This window comes from Choloepus didactylus, chromosome 8 (assembly GCF_015220235.1).
Source record: "Choloepus didactylus isolate mChoDid1 chromosome 8, mChoDid1.pri, whole genome shotgun sequence".
Taxonomy (NCBI): Eukaryota; Metazoa; Chordata; class Mammalia; order Pilosa; family Megalonychidae; genus Choloepus; species Choloepus didactylus.
In genome coordinates, this window is record NC_051314.1 from 134,514,563 (window position 1) to 134,537,089 (window position 22,527).

Sequence of the window (22,527 nt, forward strand, 5' to 3'; positions counted from 1 at the left end):
TGGGATTGCATTGAATCTGTAGATGAGTTTGGGTAGAATTGACATCTTAATGACATTTAAACTTCCTATCCATGAATATGGAATATTTTTCCATCTTTTAAGGTCCCCTTCTATTTCTTTTAGTAGAGTTATGTAGTTTTCTTTGTATAGGTCTTTTACATCTTTGGTTAAGTTTATTCCTAGGTACTTGATTTTTTTAGTTGCTATTGAAAATGGTATCTTTTTCTTGAGTGTCTCTTCAGTTTGTTCATTTCTAGCATATAGAAACATTACTGACTTATGTGCATTAATCTTGTATCCCGCTACTTTGCTAAATTTGTTTATTAGCTCTAGTAGCTGTATCAATTTCTCAGGGTTTTCCAGATATAAGATCATATCATCTGCAAACAATGACAGTTTTACTTCTTCTTTTCCAATTTGGATGCCTTTTATTTCTTTGTCTTGCCGGATTGCCCTGGCTAGCACTTCCAGCACAATGTTGAATAACAGTGGTGACAGCGGGCATCCTTGTCTTGTTCCTGATCTTAGAGGGAAGGCTTTCAGTCTCTCACCATTGAGTACTATGCTGGCTGTGGGTTTTTCATATATGCTCTTTATCATGTTGAGGAAGTTTCCTTCAATTCCTACCTTTTGAAGTGTTTTTATCAAAAACGGATGTTGGATTTTGTCAAATGCTTTTTCAGCATCTATTGAGATGTTCAATTGATTTTTCCCTTTTGACTTGTTAATGTGTTGCAATACATTGATTGATTTTCTTATGTTGAACCATCCTTGCATGCCTGGAATGAACCCCACTTGGTCATGGTGTATGATTTTTTTAATGTGTCTTTGGATTCGATTTGCAAGTATTTTGTTGAGGATTTTTGCATCTATATTCATTAGGGAGATTGGCCGGTAGTTTTCCTTTTTTGTAGCATCTTTGCCTGGTTTTGGCATTAGATTGATGTTAGCTTCACAAAATGAGTTAGGTAGTGTTCCATTTTCTTCAATGTTTTGAAAGAGTTTGAGTAAGATTGGTGTCAGTTCTTTCTGGAAAGTTTGGTAGAATTCCCCTGTGAAGCCATCTGGCCCTGGGCATTTATTTGTGGGAAGATTTTTGATGACTGATTGGATCTCTTTGCTTGTGATGGGTTGGTTGAGGTCTTCTATTTCTTCTCTGGTCAGTCTAGGTTGTTCATATGTTTCCAGGAAATTGTCCGTTTCTTCTACATTATCCAGTTTGTTGCCATACAGTTGTTCATAATATCATCTTATAATTTTTTAAATTTCTTCAGGATCTGCAGTTATGTCACCTTTTTCATTCATTATTTTGTTTATATGGGTCTTCTCTCTTTTTGATTTTGTCAGTTTAGCTAGGGGCTTGTCAATCTTGTTGATCTTCTCAAAGAACCAACTTTTGGTGATATTTATCCTCTCTATTGTTTTTTTGTTCTCTATGTCATTTATTTCTGCTTTAATCCTTGTGATTTCTTTTCTTCTACTTGGTTTAGGATTGGTTTGCTGTTCATTTTCTAGCTTCTTCAGTTGATCCATTAGTTCTTTGATTTTGGCTCTTTCTTCCTTTTTAATATATGCATTTAGTACTATAAATTTCCCCCTCAGCACTGCTTTTGCTGCATCCCATAGGTTTTGGTATGTTGTGTTCTCATTTTCATTGGTCTCTATATATTTAGCAATTTCTCTTGCTATTTCTTCTTTAACCCACTGATTGTTTAGGAGTGTGTTGTTTAACCTCCAGGTATTTGTGAATTTTCTAAGTCTCTGATGGTTATTGACTTCCAATTGTATTCCATTGTGGTCAGAGAATGTGCTTTGAATAATTTCAATCTTTTTAAATTTATTGAGGCTTGTTTTATGTCCCAGCATATGATCTATTCTGGAGAAAGTTCTGTGCGCACTAGAAAAGTATGTGTATCCTGGTGATTTGGGATGTAATGTCCTGTATATGTCTGTTAAATCTAATTCATTTATCAGATTGTTTAGGTTTTCAGTTTCCTTATTGGTCTTCTCTCTGGTTGATCTATCTATAGGAGAGAGTGATGTGTTGAAGTCTCCCACAATTATTGTGGAAACATCAATTGCTTCCTTTACTTTTGCCAGTGTTTCTCTCATGTATTTTGTGGCACCTTGATTGGGTGCCTAGACATTTACGATTGTTATTTCTTCTTGTTGAATTGCCCCTTTTATTAGTATGTAGTGGCCTTCTTTGTCTCTCAAAACATCCCTGCATTTGAAGTCTATTTTATCTGAGATTAATATTGCTACACCTGCTTTCTTTTGGCTGTAGCTTGCATGAAATATTTTTTTCCATCCTTTCACTTTCAGTTTCTTTGTGTCCCTGTGTCTAAGATGAGTCTCTTGTATGCAACATATTGATGGTTCATTTTTTTTGATCCATTCTGCGAATCTATATCTTTTAATTGGGGAGTTTAATCCATTTACATTCAACGTTATAACCGTGAAGGCATTTCTTGAATCAGCCATCTTATCCTTTGGTTTATGTTTGTCATATTTTTCCCCTGTGTCTATTAATATCCTTTATTGTACCCATACCGAATCTCTTTAGTACTGAACCTTTCTCCAAGTCTCTCTGTCCTGTCTTTGTTTCTCTGTCTGTAGGGCTCCCTTGAGTATCTCCAGTAGGGCAGGTCTCTTGTTAGCAAATTCTCTCAGCATTTGTTTGTCTGTGAAAAATTTAAGCTCTCCCTCAAATTTGAAGGAGAGCTTTGCTGGATAAAGTATTCTTGGCTGGAAATTTTTCTCACTCAGAATGTTAAATATATCGTGCCACTGCCTTCTTGCCTCCATGGTGGCTGCTGAGTAGTCACTACTTAGTCTTATTCTGTTTCCTTTGTATGTGGTGAATTGCTTTTCTCTTGCTGCTTTCAGAACTTGCTCCTTCTCTTCTGTGTTTGACAGTGTGATCAGTATATGTCTTGGAGTGGGTTTATTTGGATTTATTCTATTTGGAGTTCGCTGAGCATTTATGATTTGTGTATTTATGTTGTTTAGTAGATTTGGGAAGTTTTCCCCAACAATTTCTTTGAATACTCTTCCTAGTACTTTACCCTTTTATTCCCCTTCTGGGACACCAATGAGTCTTATATTCGGACGTTTCATATTATCTATCATATCCCTGAGGTCCATTTCGATTTTTTCAATTTTTTTCCCCATTCTTTCTTTTATGCTTTCATTTTCCATTCTGTCATCTTCCAGGTCACTGATTCGTTGTTCAGCTTCCTCTAGTCTTGTACTATGAGTGTCCAGAATCTTTTTAATTTTGTCAACAGTTTCTTTAATTTCCATAGATCATCCATTTTTTTATTTAGTCTTGCAGTGTCTTCTTTATGCTCTTCTAGGGTCTTCTTGATTTCCTTTGTATCCCGTACTATGGTCTCATTGTTCATCTTTAGTTCTTTGAGTAGCTGCTCTAGGTGCTGTGTCTCTTCTGATCTTTTGATTTGGGTGCTTGGGCTTGGGTTATCCATATCGTCTGGTGTTTTCATATGCTTTATAATTTTCTGTTGTTTTTGGCCTCGTGGCATTTGCTGAACTTGATAGGGTTCTTTTAGGATTTGTAGACCAATTGAAGTCCTTATCTCTAATTTATCAGATCTACAGCTTTGTGGAGTACAGTTTCTCTAACTAACCAGCAGGTGGCGTCCACGAGCCACCTGTTCTCCACAAGCCAGTTCTCTCCTGCTTAGCCTTTCTGGTGAGTGGGGGAGTGAGTCTTGTGGGGTCCAATTGGTGTACCAAGCTTGCGTGTGTAGTTGGTGTTGCCTGCCCTGTATATGGGGCATGTTTCTGGGCAGTCAGGGAGTGGGGGTGGCCCTAACTATCAAATCTCCCTGGTGATCCTAGAGGTTTAAAGCTGCTGCAATAGTCTAATCCTTCAGTTCAGTCCTGCCACAGTTTGTCTCTGCCACTGATCCACAAGTCCTTGGTATTGGCGTATGGCTCCTGGGACTTGCAAGTGGGCCCCTCTTCCAGGCTGTGTACCCCGGGTCCTCTGTTGAGGGATGACTGTGCTATGTCACAGGTGAGTGCCGTCTCCCCAGGGCAGTTCTGGGCTGCTGGGCTGTGTAGGGAGGCTCCCAGTCTGCTGAAATGATGGGTGAATGGGGCTTTGTTAATTCACACTGCTCCACCTTCCCAACTCTGGGACAATCAGCTGAGGTTGCAGGGAAGGCTAATGTCCACGCCCAGTTTTGTGGTGTGTGCCTGTTATTTGTGGCACTTCCGTCACACTGGGTTGTCTGGGACAGCTCTGGGCTATGGGGCTGGCGATGGGCAGGAGTGTTTCCTGTCCACCAGGATGATGGCTGTGAGCGGACACCCCCCTTTTCTTGGGAAGTTGTGGTGTTTAGTGAATTTTCTCAGCCACTGGATTATTGCCTTTTGTCTCAGAGCTCTCTTAGTTCTGCTCTTGATTTGACCTGCCCAAATTGCAAGTCTTTGAAGCTTTCTGTATTGGGCTTCTGAGAGTAATTGTTTTAGAAAAAGAAAAAAGGATTGAAAAAAAAAATAAAGGGCCCTCCTCAGAGATCTAATGGGTTATTGAAATGCTAAGAGACAAAGCAACCAGGGCCATTAAGGAAAGGTCCACAGAGCAGAGAGATCAGCTTTTCTTTGGGATTTGCATATGCGCCTCAGGGCCTGAGCTCTGCCCTTCCCCTTTCTATGTTCACCAGAACTCCAAAAATCCCCCGCTTTTATTTTGGAGTTTTTCGTGTTGTTTTTTTTCTATGCCTGTCTCCTCTCTGCTGGGCTGGCTGCTCTCAGATTCTCTGGTGTCTGGTCTCAGTCTATCTATGGTTGGAGTTTGGATCAGTAGAATGAGTTTCCGATAAGGGCTGCCACTGCAGTTCTCCCTTCTCCTTCCCGGAGCTGACAGCCCCTCCTCCCACGGGACTGAGCCTGGCAGGGAGGGGCGCGGGTCCCCTGGCCACAAAAACTTACAGATTTCGCTGATCTCAGCAGTTCCACTTTTTCATGAGTGTTGTATGAAGTATGCCCAAAGTCAGATTGCTCTGTGGTGTCCAGTCCACGCAGTTCCTGGCTTTCTACTTACTTTCCTGGAGGAGTAACTAAAACATACAGCTCAGCAGTCCGCCATCTTGCCCCGCCTCTCACAACTGATCTTTGATAAGACATCATGCCAAAACAACTGAGACAGAGCAGCCTCTTCAATAGATGGTGTTTGGAGAACTTGGTATCTATTTCCAAAAGAATGAAAGAGGACTATTTGCTCATACCTATACAAAAGTTAACTCGAATTGAATTAAAGACCTAAACATTGGTTCTTAGACCATAAGACTTTCTGATGAAAAGTAGGGAAATATCTTAAAGATCTTGAGATAGGAGGTGGTTTCCTAGCCCTTACACCCAAAGTGTGAGCAATGAAAGAAAAATGAGATAAATGGGATCTCGTCAAAAGTAAACACTTTTGTACATCAAAGGACTTTGTCAGTAAAGTAAAAAGGCAGCCTATGCAATGGGAGGCAGTATTTGGAAACCACATATCAGATAAGGGTCTAATATCCAAAATATATAAAAAGATCCTACAGCTCAACAACACGAAGGCAAACAACCCAATTAAAATATGGGCAAGAGACATGGATAGACACTTTTCTAAAGAGGAAATACAAATGGCTCAAAAACATGAAAAGATGCTCAACTTCACTGACTATTTGGGAAATGCAAATCAGAACTACAATGAGCTATCATCTCACACCTACTAGAATGGCCATTACCAACAGAACAGAAAATTACAGGTGCTGGAGAGGATGGGGAGAAAAAGACACACTTATTTACTGTTAGTGGGAATGTAGAATGGTGCAGCCACTCGGGAAGTCAGTGTGGCTGTTCCTCAGGAAGCTAAGTATAGAATTGCCAAATGATCCAGCAATTCCATTACTAGGTATATACTCAGAGGAACTGAAAGCTAAGACAGAATGGACATTTGTAAACCGGTATTTATAGCAGCATTATTCATGATTGCCAAGAGACAGAAACAGCCCAAATGGCCATCAGCGGATGAGTGGATAAACAAACTGGTATATACACACGATGGAATATTATGCAGCTGTAGGACAGAAAAAAGTCACAGAACAGATAATAACGTGGATGAACTTTGAGGACGTTATGTTGAGCGAAGTTAGCCAGAAACAAAAGGACAAATACTGTATGGTCTCACTAATATGAACTAACGTTAATGAGCAAACTTTGAGATTTAAAAGCTGAGAACAAGGTTATGAGCAGATAGAAAGAGGGTAGAGATTGGGTATAGAACGTTCAACAGGAATGAGTGTATAGACCCAGAAATTGATAGCATAATACTGGGTGATGTTAGCACAGTATTGAAGATGTCTGTGCATAAAGCTGAAAGAGGAGTGCTAGGGCCAAGTATGACACCAGAAGGCAAGATAGATGATAAAGATGGGTACTGTATAACTTAGTGAAACCTAGAGTGGTCAACGATGGTGACTAAATGTACAAACATAAAATGTTGTTACATGTGGGAGAACAAATGAATGTTAACCTTGCAAGGTGTTAAAAAGGATGGTATTGGGGAAAAATATAATCGAAGCAAACTGGAATATATGGTTAACAGTAATATTCTGTGTTTCCATGAAATGTAACAGAGGCAATATACCAAAGCTAAATGTCTGTGAGAGGCGGATATAAGGGAGGGGTATGGGATTCTTGGTAGTGGTGTTGTTGTCTGACCTTATTATTATATTGTATTGCATGATATTTTAATTTTTTTTATCTTATTCTTAAAAAAGTGTTTTTGAAGTAATGAATATGTTCAAGTGCAGATTGTGGTGATGAATGCACAACTATATGATGATACTGTGAACAATTGATTGTACACTGTGGATGATTGTATGATTTGTTAATATATCTATAAAATTGCAGGGAAAAATATAAACAGAGGGATACAAGTGCTGGAGAAAACATGGAGAGTGATGTACCCATTTACTGTTGGTGGGGAAGTAGAATGGAGTAGACTATCTGGAGGACAGCGTGATGATTCCACAAGAAGCTAAGTATGTGGGTGCCATAAGGTTCTGCAACCTCATTATGGGGTATATACTTGGAAGATCTGAGATCAGGAACACAAATGGACATTTGCACACTGGTGTTTATAGCAGCAGTATTCACGATTTGCAATTGATGGACTGATGAACAGAATGGTGAACTGTGTGGTGTATGCATACAATAGAATATTGCACAGCTACAAGAAGGAATGAAGCTGTGACACACGCAACTAGGTGAATGGACCTTGAGAACAGCATTTTGAGTGAAATACACCAGAAATGAAAAGACAAACATTGTAATGCCTCACTAATGTGGACTAACTATAATGTGTAAATTCTGAGAATTGAATCTTAGAGCACAGCTTATCAGGGGAATACTTATTGTAATGGTCCCTAGATTGTAAGCTCTTACAGCAGTCACATTTATTCCTGAGTTGTAATGGTTATCTCTAAATTCTGAGATGCTGAGCTCTTTGTGTATAACCTGGTCGGTCTCTGGAACTTTGGGTATTAGTGTGACACCTGAAACTCAGAGCTAGAGCTTGGCAGCTATGAATGTCAGTATTACCTCATATAGCAACTGTTAAAAAAGCTGAAAAAGAGTTCAGACTTAATTAGAGATATGAATGAAGCCGATCTGGCTAGGACTAAGGCAAATCAGACCAAAGAGTAAAGGACAATATTGACTGTGCTTTAAAACTTCAACTTCTATGTGAGACCAAGGGAAGAGATGTTTATTTGGTGCAGGACCTATATTTTCTGCAGCACACTAAATAATTTAACTTGTACAGTCAGTTTATTCAAATACCATAATTACAGGAAGTTTGAATAGGAAGTGAGATCTGATGGGTTTGTACAGGTTAGCAGGAAATTCCAATACATCTCAGTGTAATTTGGGCAGCGAATGAGGATATACTTGCAGGGTCCCCCTGGGGATCTGGGGAAGAAGGCGGAAATGTTGGACTTCCCCACCTTGGTTGTTACTGGTGTTCTCACAAACGTTGAGGACTGACAGTTTGGTAGGATGAGCCTTCGATCTTGGGGCATGCCTTGCGAAGCTTGTTGCTGCAAAGGAGAGGCTACGCATACTTATAATTGTGCCTAAGAGTCTCCCCCAGAGAACCTCTTTGTTGCCCAGATGTGGCCTTTTCTTTCTTTCTAAGCCCATGTAGGAGGTGAACTTACTGCCCTCTCCACTACATGGAACATAACTCCCAGGGTTGTAAATCTCCCTGGCAACGTGGGACATGACTCCCAGGGATGAATCTGGACATGGCATCGTGGGATTGAGAAAATCTTCTTGACCAAAAGGGGGAAGTGAAATGAAACAGACTTTCAGTGGCTGAGAGATTTCAAATGGAGTCAAGAATTCACTCTGGAGGGCATTCTTATGTACTATATAGATGTCCCTTTTCTGTTTTTAGTGTATTGAAATAGCTAGAAGGAAATACCTGAACTGTCAAACTGCAACCCAGTATCCTTAATTCTTGAAGACCATTGCATAACTATGTAGCTTACATGGTGTGACTGTGTGATTGTGGAAACATCATGGCTCATGCTCCCTTTGTCCAATGTATGGACAGATGAGTAGAAAAATGGGGACAAAAAATTAAATCAAAAATATGGTGGGATGGGGGATGGAATGTTTTGGGTGTACTTTTTCACTTTGTTTTTATTTGTTTATTTTTTTGGAGTAGAAAAATGTTCAGAAATTGATTCTGGTAATGAATGCACAACGATATGATGGTACTGTGAATAGTTGATTGTACACTGTGGATGATTGTGAATATATCTCAATAAAACTGTATAAAAAATGAATTAACAGAATGATTCTCTTTTTGGACAGCAACTTTTTAATCATGCACGGTTTGGACTAAAACTAGTTTGATGTAAAAATAATTTACATTGTTCAAAAACACACTGCTTTAGTTTGCTAAAGTTGCCAAAATGCAATGTACCAGAAATGGGTTGGCTTTTACAATGGGAATTTATTAACTTACACATTTACAGTTCTGAGACCATGAAAATGTCCAAATCAAGGCATCAACAGGTGATGCTTTCTTTTTGAAGATGTACTACCAGTGATCGTCATCTCCTCAGGCATATGGTGATATCTGCTGGTCTCCCTTCTCTCCCAGCTTTCATTGCTACCAGCTTCTGGCTTCAGTGACTTTCTCTGTTTCTGTGGTTTCTCTGTTTCCTGTGTGTCTTCTCTCAGCTTCTCTAGCTTTTCTTTCTTATCCTCTCTCTCTCTGCTTCTCTGAATTTCATCTCTTATGTAGTACTCAGTAAGAGGATTAAGACTCACCTGGAGCACACCTCAACTGAAATAACTTAATCCGAAGGGTCCACTCACAAAAGGTATGCACACATAGGAATGGTTTAGCTTTAAGAACATGATCTTTTCTGGGGTACATACAGCTTCAATCCATCACACTCACCAAATGATAGCAAAGGAAGCATGTTAGAAGCCAAAGAAAAATCATAGTGGTTTTAAATAAGAAACACAATTTAATATACTAAGCCAATTCTTTAATGTATTAGTTTATTATACCTTAAATGTTATAATAATTTAGAGATTTGACAAAAGGGAATTGGACAAAAATTCTTGAAAAGATGGACTTCCATTTCTTGTTCCATATTTCAGCTTTTAAACTACACACACACACAGACACACACACACACACACACACACACCCTTTAAATGGAAACTGTGTATCTTCTGGAAAGGCCTCTTGTAGTCTAATGTGTGACTTTTTTTCCCCACAAGGATTTAAAGTAAAATAGAGTCTGATACCTGTGAAGAATTAGTATATGTCTTTCCAAGATTTTTAGAAATTGACGCTGTCTCACGTCTTCTGAGTGCAAGCTGCTTTTTGGGTTCTCTTTTTCCATAAATATTCAAAATAAAAGGATAATTGTTATTGAAATGGGAAAAATAGCATTCCTGTAAAACTGATTATGGCTAGTATTGGAAAGAATCTTGCCATCCAATTGGAAGAATTTTTCCAATTTGTTAACTTGATTAAGATCCCTATTAGCTATTTTTCTTTCTAGCTTTCAGACATCAAGTTGCAGTACTACTTGAGTACAGCAGTGTTCTTATGTCCTCTTCCAAATCTTTTAGCAATCTGTTTATGTTGTATCTATGTATTGTCTAGTGATAGGAATTCTAATTTATTTCAGATGACACTTTTTACTTAAATACCTTGTTCTAGTGTTTCATTAAAAATCCTACCATTTTCTTCGTTAATGTTTTAGGTTTTCTTCAGTAGCAAGAAGAGATGGAATAATCAGGTTACGTTCTTTTGCTCCACTAAAGATGCCCTCCAAAAAAAAAAGTTTGACCTCCTTAAAATGAGTTTTACTGTGTCTTAATCTTTCCCGTCACTGTGTCTTAATCTTTCCCACGTTAATTATTTAGAAACAGATGTTTCCTCTCTCTGCCTCTATTTCTGATTTCTGTTAGTGGTGCCATATTTCCCTATACCAGAAATACTACCACGGTAACTGAACAGATATAAGGAGGAAAAGGAAGAATACATCCTGCCCATTTTTTCAGTGAGCTGTCTCCCTAATCTGTTTCTCCTCTCTAACCTTGCTCCTGTTGTAATAGCCCCTTATCATCTATTGTCAGCAATATTAGAGCTGCTTCTTACCTGGTCTTTGTGACCAGTCTTGCCTTCTTCCAGTCCATCTTTCACATTTAGAATTCAGTAGCTGCCATACATATTCAGGATCAAGTCCAAACTCTTTTAAGTGTTGTATGTAAGCCATTTTATCATGATCCTTATTTACCTTGGTTCCCAAATAGAACTGCTGGCTGTTTCCTGACTATACCTCATTTTACTCCACCTTAATATGTGCTATTCCTTTTGTCCAAAGAGCTTTTCTTGCTTGCTCTTATATGCTTTGCTAATTATTATTTCTCCTTAAGATTCAGCTTTAATATTTCGTAAGTATTAATTTTAGCATGAAGCCTTCCTTGACTGTCTTTCTCCTCATGGCCATTTTCCCTTGTATTCCTTGGCAAAATATTTTTAAAATTCTGCTTTATACTCAGGTCAGGAAACTACAGAAGCCCTTTTAGTTGATTTAAACTTGTAAATTTTTGTAGGTATAACAGCCATCTGTGATGTCTCTATAATTTGTGGTGAGCAAAGATCTTGAGCACCAAGGGGGGAAAAAAAACTTAATTTATCTTGGTTTATTTTACTTTGGTTTCCATCTGAAGTGGTTAAGATTTTGTGTAGTTTGTAAACTGTTTTTATCTTCTGCCCTAGCTATGTTTTGCAATTTTCTGCATATTTTAAAAACACAGAGTTTTATATTTCAGATAGGTAAAGACAGATTTTTGTCATAAAGACTCTCTTACCTTATTTCTTTACATTGAATAGAAGGAAGACACAAAAGGAAAATTTATTGCTTAATAAGAAAGAACAAGTCTTTATCATTTTTTTCTTAAGTTTTTATTAAAGTAACATATATACAGCTCAAAATTTCCCATTTGAACCACTTTCACTTGTACAACTCAGTAGTGTTAATTCCATTTACACTATTGTGCCACCATTACCAAATCCATTACCCCAACTTTTTCTTCAGAGTCTAGTCAAATTTTAATCTTATTCAAGAGCTTTGTCTCAGGTAAGTAGTCATTCAAAGCTTTTTATCTGGTTTACTAAATCATGATTTTAAAAAAATCCTTAATAGAGGGGATTTACAACATGAAATGCAAATAAAGTGCATTTAGGTTCTGCTTATTATAAAGAATATCCTTTTCTTGTTTTTTTAGAATACTAGGAATGAGTGTTAACTTTTGTCAGATACTTTTGTTTTTGTGTCTACTGAGGGGTTCATTTACTGTTTCTTATTTCACCTACTGATGCAATATACTAATAGATTTCATATATTTTGAGCCATGTATATATTCCTAAAGTTGAATTCTGCTTGGTTTGATAAGTTGTTCATTTAAAATACTCTTAATCTGTTCACTAATTTTATATCAGCTCTTCTATTTTAAAGATTCTGATAATGACTAGAACCTAGACCCTGGGTTTTTGTTGTTGTTTGTTTTTAGCATATCCTCTCTCTAATTTCTAAGACTAAATGACTAATAAGGCTAGTTTAAGCAGTTTTGGAACTATGAAAAGAGATTCTTTTATCTAGCTAAGGCTTTATTATACTGAAGTTTCTTTCAATTTATTTATTGTTTGAATTTTCTTTTAACAGATATTCCCTTCGGAGAGGTAGCTCTTTCACATTTTTAACACCTGGCCCCCATTGGGACTTCACTTTGGTGAGTAGATACCAGGGTTTTTCATTTGAAGGTATTAGATAGACTCAATTTCTGTTTTCTGGCTTGTCTTTTTTTTTTTTTTTAAGAAATTTTATTGACATGTATTCACATACCATACAGTCATCCAAAGTCTACAGTTGTTCACAGTATCGTCATATACTTGTGCATTAATCACCACAATTAATTTTCAAACATTTTCATTACTCCAAAAAAATAAAAATAAGAATAAAAATAAAAGTAAAAAAGAACAGCAAAAACATCCCATTTTCCCCCTCCCCCCCACCCATGATTCATTTACTTTTTATCCCCATTTTCTACTCATCTGTCAATAACTGGATAAAGGGAGTGTGAGCTGTAAAGTTTTCACAATCACATGGGCGCACCGTATAAGCTATATAGTTATAGATCATCTTCAAGAATCAATGCTGCTGGATTACAGTTCAACATTTCAGGTATTTCCTTCTAGCAATTCTAATAAACTAAAAACTGAAAAGGAATATGTGTATAATATGTAAGCGTAACCTCCAGAATGACCTCTCAACTCCTCTTGCAATCTTTCAGCCACTGATACTTTATTTTGTTTCATTTCTCTTCCCCCTTTTGCTCCAGAATGACTTCTCAATCCTAGGATTTTGGGTCCAAGCTATCCCCAGGAGTCTTGTCCCTCATAGCCAGGGATACCTACACACATTGGAGTCATGTCTCACGTAGGGGAGAAGGCAGCAAGTCCACCTGCTGACTTGGCTTAGAGAGAGAGGCCATATCTGAGCAAGAAGAGTTTCTGTGGGGGTGACTCACAGGCATAATTGTAAGTAGGCTTAGCCTCTCCTTTGCAGTAACAAGCTTCATAAGGGCAAGCCCCAAGACCGAGGGCTCAGCCTACTAAACTGGCAGTCCCCAATGCTTACAAGAATATCAGAAATTCCCCAGGTGGGGAAGCTTAATATTTCCACATTTTTCTCCAGTATCTCAAGGGGGCTTTGCAAATACTTTTCATTCTCTGCCTAAATTACTCCAGGATGTATCAGGGCTTCATCCTAACCTGAACAAACCAACCAGATATCATTCCCTCTTCAAAGTTCCATGTAATTTTGGTGTTTGAGTAAACTGACACAAGTTAAATTAAACAGTGTGCTATAGAAAATAGAGATTTTCCACCAAATAAATATCTCTTCTTTTGGTCTCACACAGAAGTTGAGTTTTTAAAACACAGTCATTATCATCCTTTACCTTTCAGTTTGATTTACCTTAGTCCCAACCAAGTCCATTTCGTTCATATCTCGAACTGAAGTTGAACTCCTTTTTAAGCTTTTTTTTAACAGTTGTTGTCTGGGGTAATACTGACATTTTAGCTAATGAACTCTGGCTCTGAGTCTCAGGTGTCACACAGACACCTGAAGCTCCAGGGACCGACCAGGTCACTTATAAACAGCTCAGCATCTCAGAATTTAGAAATAACCGTTTCAACTCAGTAATAGATGTGACTGTTGTAAGAGCTTACAATCTAGGAACCTTTACGATAAGCCTTCACCTGACAACCTGTGCTCTCAGATTCAATTCTCAGAGTTTGTACATTATTGTTAGTCCATATTGAGACATAATAATGTTTGTCTTTTCATTTCTGTCTTGTTTTACTCAGCATACTGTCATCAAGGTCTATTCATCAAGTTGTATGCCTCATAACTTCATTCCTTCTTGCTGCTACTCAATATTCCATTGTATATATACACCACAGTTCACCATTCTGTGTATCAGTCAGGGTACCCTTAGGCCACCTCCATCCATTGCAAATCATAAATAATGCCGCCACAAATACCAGTGTGCAAACGTCCACTCATGTCCCCTCTCTCAGTTCCTCCAAGTATACACCAGTACCAGGGTTGCAGGACCGTGTGGCAACCCTATAGTTAGCTTCCTGTGGAACCACCACGCTGCTTTCTAGGTGGGCTGCACCATTCTACTTCCCCACCAACAGTGAATAGGTACAACCCTCTCTCCACATTTCCTCTGGCACTTGTATCCCTCTGTTTATTTTTTAAACAGTTTTATTCACACACCATACAATCCATCCTAAGTAAACAATCAGTGATTCTTGGTATAATCACATTATTATGCATTCACCACCACAATCTGTATGAGGACATTTCCATTTCTTCTACAAAGAAACAGGAAAAGGAGGGGAAAAAAAAGAATAAAAGAGTAAAAGATGGAAGAAAAAAATGCAATGAAAAGGTCATACGACAACAACAAGAATCTCATACCACTCCCTTATATACCCTTCTTACAGACATTTAGCTTTAGTATATTGCCTTTGTTACAATTAATAGAAGCGTGTTACACTGTTACTGTTAACTATAGATTCTACTTTGCATTGATTGTATTTTCCCTTATAGCATCCAATTTTCAGCACCTTGCAATGTTGACATTCATTTGTTCTCTCTCATGTAAAAACATTTTTATGTTTGTACATTTGATCACCATCATTGACCACTCTAGGTTTCACTAAGTTATACAGTCCAAATCTCTTATCCTTTTTCTTTCTGGTGTCATGCATGCCCCTAGCCTTCCTCTTTCACCTGTACTCACACTCATCTTTGTTCAGAGTACTTACAGTATTGTGCTACCACAACACAGTATTATGCTATCTATTTCTGGATCTATACAGTCAATCCTGTTGAGTATTCTGTATTCCTTCATCATCAAATGCCCGATCTCTACTGTCTTGCTATCTCCTGATAACCTGTGTTCTCAACTTTAACTCTCAAGGTTTACTCATTAGTGTTAGTTCATATTAGTGAGACCATACTGTATTTCTTGGTTTGTTTCTGGCTAATTTCACTCAACGTAATGTGTACTGTCTACCGTTTTGTCTTTTAGATTTTATCATATCTTATTTTTATTTTTTTCTCTCTCTCTTTTTATCCTTATTGATAGTCCTCATTTCTACACTCATCTCCAAATCTCTCTCTCCTTTCTTTTCCTATCTGTCTATCTGTAATGCTTCGTTTAGTATTTCTTGTGGAGCAGGTATCTTGTTCACAAACTCTCGGTGTCTGTCTGAAAATATTTTAAACTCTCTCCCATTTTTTAATTAAATTCGGTTTTATTGATATATATTCACATACCATACAGTCATCCATGGTGTACAATCACCTGTTCATAGTACCATCATATAGTTATGCATTCATCACCCCAGCCTGTTTTTGAACATTTTCCTTACACCAGAAAGAATAAGAAAAAGAATAAAAAATAAAAGTAAAAAATAACACCCAAATCATCCCCCCGCCTTGCCACCCTGTTTTTCATTTAGTTTTTGTCCCCATTTTTCTACTCATCCATCCATACACTGGATAAAGGGAGTGTGATCCACAGGGTTTTCACAATCACACTGTCACCCTTTTAAGCTACGTTGTTATACAGTCGTCTTCAAGAGCCAAGGTACTGGGTTGGCATTTGATAGTCTCAGGTATTTACTTCTAACTGTTTCAATACATTAAAACCTGAAAACGGTTATCTATGTACTGCGTAAGAATGGTGCGTAAGAATGTCTACAGAGTGACTTCTCAATTCCGTTTGAAATCTCTCAGCCACTGAAACTTTATTTCGTTTCATTTTGCACCCCCCACTTTGGTCAGGAAGATGTTCTCAATCCCACAATGCCAGGTCCAGATTTATCCCCGGGAGTCATATCCTGCGTTGCCAGGGAGATTTACACCCCTGGGAGTCAGGTCCCACATAGGGGGGAGGCAGTGAGTTCACCTACTGAGTTGGCTTAGCTAGAGAGAGAGGGCCACATCTGAGCAACAAAGAGGCACTCAGGGGGAGACTCTTAGGTTCAGTTATAAGCAGGTTTAGCCTCTCCTTTGTAGTAACAAACTTCATAAGGGCAAGCCCCAAGATAGTGGGCTTGGTATACCAAGCTGTCAGTCCTGTTTGTGAGAACATCGGCAACAATCCAGATGAGGAAGTCCGACACTTCCACATTTTCTCCCAGCTCCTCAGGGAGTCCCTGCATATATATTTTTATTCTCTGCCCATATTACTTTGGGATGTGTCGCTATTTCACACTAACCTATACAAACCTACCAGAGCTTACTTCCTATTCAAAGTTCCATGTAATTATAGTGTTTGAACAAACTGACTGTAGAAGTTATATTGTTTAGAAAATATAGATCTTGCACCAAATAAACATCTCTTCCCTTGGTCTCACATGGAAGTTGAAATTTTAAAACACAAGTCAGTTTTGATCGTTACCCTTTGGCCTGTTTTGCCCTAGTCTTAACCAGATCTGCTTCGTTCCAACTCTAATTGAAGTCTGGGCTCTTATTCAGCTTTTTTTTGTTTTAACAGTTGCTATATGCGCTAATACTTACATTCATATCTGCTGAGCTCTAGCTTTGAGTTTCAAGTGTCACACAGATACTCAACGTCTCCCTCATTTTTGAAGGACAGTTTTGCCAGATATCGAATTCTTGGTTGGCAGTTTTTTTCTTTCGGTATCTTAAATATATCATACCACTGTCTTCTAGCCTCCATGGTTTCTACTGAGAAATCCGCACATAGTCTTATTGAGCTTCGCTTGTATGTGATGGATCAGTTTTATCTTGCTGCTTTCAGATTTCTCTCTTTGTCTTTGACATTTGATAATCTGATTATTAAGTATCTTGAGGTAGGTCTATTTGGGGTATGCTGTCCTTCTTGGATCTGTAATTTTATGTCTTTCATAAGAGATGGGAAATTTTCAGTGATTATTTCCTCCATTATTGTTTCTGCCCCTTTTCCCTTTTCTTCTCCTTCTGAGACACCCATGACCAGGTATATTTGTGCACTTCATCTTATTCACATCCCTGAGACCCTGCTTATATTTTTCCATTCTTTTCCCTATCTGTTCTTTTGTATGTAGGATTTCAGGTGGCCTGTCATCTAATTCATGAATCCTTTCTTCTTCCTCTTCAAATCTGCTGTTTTATGTCTCCATTGTGTTTTTCATCTCTTCTGTTGTGCCTTTCATTCCCATAAGTTCTGCCACTTGTTTTTTCAAGCTTACAAATTCTTCTTATGGTCACTCAGTGTTTTCTTTATCTTCATCTCTTTTGCCTTGTTTCCTTCAGCTCATTGATTTGATTTAGAAGATTTGTTTGAAAATTTTTAATTAGTTGTTTCAACTCCTATGTCTCATTTGAAGTGTAAGTTTCTTTCTTTGACTGACCATATCTTCATTTTTTCTAGTGTGACTCATAATTTTTTGTTTTCTAGGCATCTGTTTTCCTTGATTACCCCCATCTGATTTTCCCAGACCAGACCGGCCGAGGTCTCAGGAGTAGAGTGTAATCAATATCAAGTTTCCCCAGGGGTGAGAACCAGCAGGTTGTCAGATTTTCCTATGAGTCTAGAGAGACACTGTGCTTTTCCTATCCTGCCCAGCAGGTGTCACTTGTCAGCCCGCAGCTCCCCAATGGCATGAAGAGGTGCAGTGACTTTACTTCTCAGCAGACTCTGTCCCTGTCAGGGACTGAGGGTGAGTCAGAAGACAAGCTTAAGATGTTTCTGGGTTTTTTTTTTCCCCCAGTCCCTGAGGAATGAATTCTCTGAGGTTGGGCAGCCGCTTGAGCTCAGCCCCACCCTCCCTTTTCTTAGGGAACATTTTCCCTTTACAGAATTATCCCCTTCACTTGACTTCTTTCTTTGACTCTCTGTCTTAACTCCACCCTTGCCTGGGTCAGCACTGACAATTGAAAATGCCTGAGATTTTCCCTAGTGAGCTACTTAGAATGAGAGAAAAAAAGAAAGAAGAAAGAAATCCCCTTTTGAAAGCCAATCCCCAGCTTCCTCCCACCCCCCATTTCTCCTCAGGAGCCAGAGTTGGTACCATTTCTGTGTGCTCCTTGTCTTGGGACACAGTCATTTTCCAGTATTCCAAGGTCAGCTGACTCCAAATGCCTTTATTTATTTATTTATTTATTATTATTATTATTATTATTATTTTATGTCAGCCCTGCCACCTCTCTGCCAGGAGAAACTTCAGTGTTCCTTTTCTGCTTGCTCTGGGTTTATATGTGCTCGTAGCTTGTATTTAGTAGTCCATATTTGTTAATTAAGCCACACTTGGAGCTTGGTTGAGCTACCTACCCATGCTCCTAGTAATGACTGCTTCTTTTCCCATAGGGAAGCATTCCATCTCAGCCTGCCATGGCAGTTGGGGATGGGCACCAGCCTCTGCCATTTGGGGGGGTTACATACAGTTCTATGCTTTGATTTCTATGCTGTGATCTCGGCCATTCTGCCCATTCCAGACTGGTGTACAATGGGTGTCCAGTCACGGATGTACCCCAACCAGTTTTTCCAGACTATTTACTAGTTGTTCCTGGCTATTTACCAGATGCTCTAGAGGACTAATTAAATTTCACACCTCCCTACGCCGCCATCTTGCCCGCTTCTCTCCCTGGGTTATCTTTTATTCTGACTTACATCTCAGCTGTCTGAACCTCTCTAAATATCTTGGGGTACAGAATTTCTATAGCTGTCTTTGGCAGCCTAATTTAATCCTTTCCTGCTAACAAGCTGAAAGGAATTTTTATTTCAAGTAAATAGAAAATATGTTTTGAAAAGTACTCAGCTCTATTAATCTTTAACTCTTTCACTTACACTAATTCCTACAAGTGTTAAATTTAAGAATATATATTATGAAACAAGAAGTTGCACATTCTTAGCAGTTCTTTTTTCTTGAGCATATAAAAGTGTTTAGTTACATATAAGATTTATAATGAATGAATTATTTTCTGCTATTAATCATCTCAGAATAGAGGGATTGCTATTGTTATTCGAATGAGACTACATAGGCATCTAACTTTGTGTGAAGTAACACCTGAAAATTGATTGTTTTTGTAAATAAAAAGTCATAACCTCATTATTTATATATACATATCTGTGTGTGTGTGTGTGCAGTGTGGTATGTACAAATAGAGTATGATTCTTATGCTTTTCTTATTTAAGGGAAATAGCAAAAATGATTCTGTTTCTAGTTTGACAAAAATTATTTGCATGTATGTTTTGATGAGTTTAACAATACAGATTTAATTTGTATTCCGTTTTTTTTGGTTGGGGATTTCTGTTATACCCATTACATACATTAATTGACCAGTAAAGCATTCATAGCGACAGTCTCATGGTTTTAATGCAATTCTGCATTTTCCTTTCATATTGTTCCTTTCTCAGTCCCCTTCCCTTATTAGTTGATGAGCCTAAACTTATGCAGAAAATCTTAGTAGATAAGTGTCTCCAAACTTTTTATGCATTTGTAAATAAATATATGATCAAAATGTAGAGGAAGACATGATGCTGACATGGGTTAAAGTATTGGTTAGGGAATGGGAAAATTTATGTGAGGAGAAGAGAGGGATCGGGAGGAAATTGCCAAGCAAAATGAGGGTTGTATTAGAAAAAAAAAAGTTTATGCATTTATGTAAAATTGTGTATACATTTGTGATCATATGTATTAAAGCATTCTGTTGTATTATCTTTTGAATATTTTAAAGTTTTGCTTTTCATATTTCTATCTTTCATTTGTCTAGAATTTATTTTTCCATGAATGTGGTGTGAGGTAGGATAGCCATTACCCCTGCTCCAAGCACCATTTGTTGAGAATCCTATTTCTTTGTAATGATTGTCATATAGTAAGTTCTCATACATATGTGAGTCAGTTTCTGCGCTCTTTATTTCATTCCATTGGTCAATATATCTATTCCTGAATCAATAGCATGCCATGTAATTACTGTGTCTTCGGAGCAAGTCTTAGCTAATACAGTAAGTCATACTCCCCGTGACTTCTACACTGCTTTCATTTTTCTGGGCCCCATGCTCTTCCACATGACTTGCAGAGTGAGCTCTATTATAATCTAATAGGATTTCTATTCACATTGAACTGAATTTATAGATCAATTTGGGGAGAACTGACATTTTTATGATATTGGGTCTTTCTTTGCATGAATATGATATATTTCTCCAATTAATTAGATCTTCTATTAGGTTTTTTTCATTAATGCATTCCAATTTTTCCCATAAAGATCTCACATATTTTTTCATAGTTTTTTGCACAAATACACGCACAAGAACACACAGAAAGATTCACATATGCAAGAATTTGGGCTACTTTGTTTTTCAAAATTGGTGTATTATTCACACTTTTCTGTATCTTCTCAATATAACTTTGATATAAAGATTTCTTGAGTTCCGTCACTTCATTTTTTTAGTTTTTTCCCCCATTCTGACTTATGTTATTCTTTCAGGTCCTGTATCATTTTCCTAATTTTTTTTTTAGCTCAATTTGAAATGTTATAGTTTGTTTTCCTTTTTGAAAAAGCATATCTTTCTGGTGTGCCTGCATTCCCTATGGGGATATTATTCTTCCCTTTATTCTTTTCTTTCTTGGAGTTACTTTCTTTAGGATTTGACTTTGAGAATTTTCTGTTGTTCATTTTCATATGAATTTTGCCTTCCTGATCTCAAGGAGGCTTGGCCAACAAGTCTCAGAAAGGAAGCCACCGTATTTTTAAAAACTACATGAAATAATGAAAGAGGAGCTCTTTGGAAGTGATTTTTCGAGTTTTGTAGGCTCTTTGCTTAATAGGGTTAAAACACATTCCTTCTATAAAAGGATGAAATTTTTTTTCTTGTAGAAAAGAAAACGAAGAGAAAGAGATGATGATGTCATAAGCCTTAGCAGCCTTGATCTTAAGGTAAGCCTTACTGCTCTATCAAAGAAAAGCTTTTTAAAATACACAAATAGCATTTTATTTCTGTGCTATAAGAATAATAAATGTTAATTAGTTTTTCTGCATTTTTTAAGTACAAAACTGAATAATATTGGTTCTTACTGATACTTTTTGTTGTTCTAGTTCTTTGATGAGAATGAGAGAAAACTGCCTCCAAACAGTGTTAGGCTTTAACTAGTGATCATAAACTCAAATTCCTATGGAGCCCAGCCTTATAATATATACAAAGAAAGGAGGTAGGGAAGGGACTATGGTTAGAAGACAAGCAACATGGCCCTCCTCAAAGAGGCATGTAGGCCTCTTGAAATCTGGAGTTTTATTTCAAATCTCCTGAATTTTAAATGTTGGATCAAATTTTTCTAAAAATCATACCAGTCAAATAGTTTTTCTACAATTCAGTTACGGTTCATAGGCTTCCAGTGTGTGACCTATGATAAACTAAAACTCAATGCACACTTAAAAATTATTGTGTTTTTTTATGTAAAATTGTAAATAAGCCCCAAACCTGGTATCTCTGGAATTACTTACCCTTTTTGTCAGCTCAAATTTTACAGAAGCATCTTGGTTTTAGGGATCCATTTTTAAAGATTATTATAAAAGTGCTGTACATTTTTAAAATGAGAGATTTTGCAAATGTTTAACATCTTCTTTAATGGTGACAACTGCCACTGCTTTTTAAAAATAAGATATTTTCTGAAAATTAAATTTTTATACAGCTGCCCTTCTAAATTTTCAAAACTCCAGCAAGTGAAGTTTTTCTTACTTTTAGTATATAGTGTCTCCACAGAAAATTTGGTTTTAGGTGTTAGTCTTTTTGTAAACTGGTTTTAGTTTGATTTTTGAATGCTATATTCAAAGAAAGAAAAACATATGAAATAGCAACCACCAGTATTATCAGGTTTGTTTCAAATCAAATCAGTGATTATGGAAATAACACAGTGTTTGTAGTTTGCCACTATAAAATACATTGTCAGATCTACTTAAATATAATCATCCTTTTCTTCAACTCAGCTTCAACATTTTTCAATATACTGTCAGCCCTGTTTTTTCTATCTGCTCACCTACCCCTCCCCTGGATTATTTTAAAGCAAATCCTAGACATCATATCATTTCATCTGTAAATATTTCAGTAACTGTCTCTTAAAGTTAAGAGCATTTGTCTCTTAAACACAATTAAATTTCATTTTTCACAACTGAAAAAAAAACAATAATTCCTTAACATGATCAGATTTAGTGCTCACACATTTCCTTGATTATTTGTTTTGCTTTTGTTGATTTTGTCTGTTTGAATGAGAACCCAATAAGGTCCATACATTATGATTGGTTATATCTCTTAAGTATCTTTTTTTTTTTTACATTTTATTTTATTCTGTTTTGTTTTATTTTATTTTATTTTTTTATTTTATATTTTATT

The 22,527-nt window shown here is 37.3% G+C and overlaps 1 protein-coding gene across 1 annotated transcript in view; it reads left to right on the forward strand.

Annotated features, from left to right (window-relative positions):
• The window catches only part of NET1 (neuroepithelial cell transforming 1), a 93,019-nt gene that overhangs the window by 28,019 nt on the left and 42,473 nt on the right, over window positions 1-22,527 (forward strand). Inside the window, exons 2-3 of the mRNA XM_037846951.1 lie at window positions 12,276-12,342; window positions 21,018-21,077. Of these exons, the coding sequence (XP_037702879.1) occupies window positions 12,276-12,342; window positions 21,018-21,077 (127 nt within the window). The remainder of the gene's footprint in view (window positions 1-12,275; window positions 12,343-21,017; window positions 21,078-22,527) is intronic.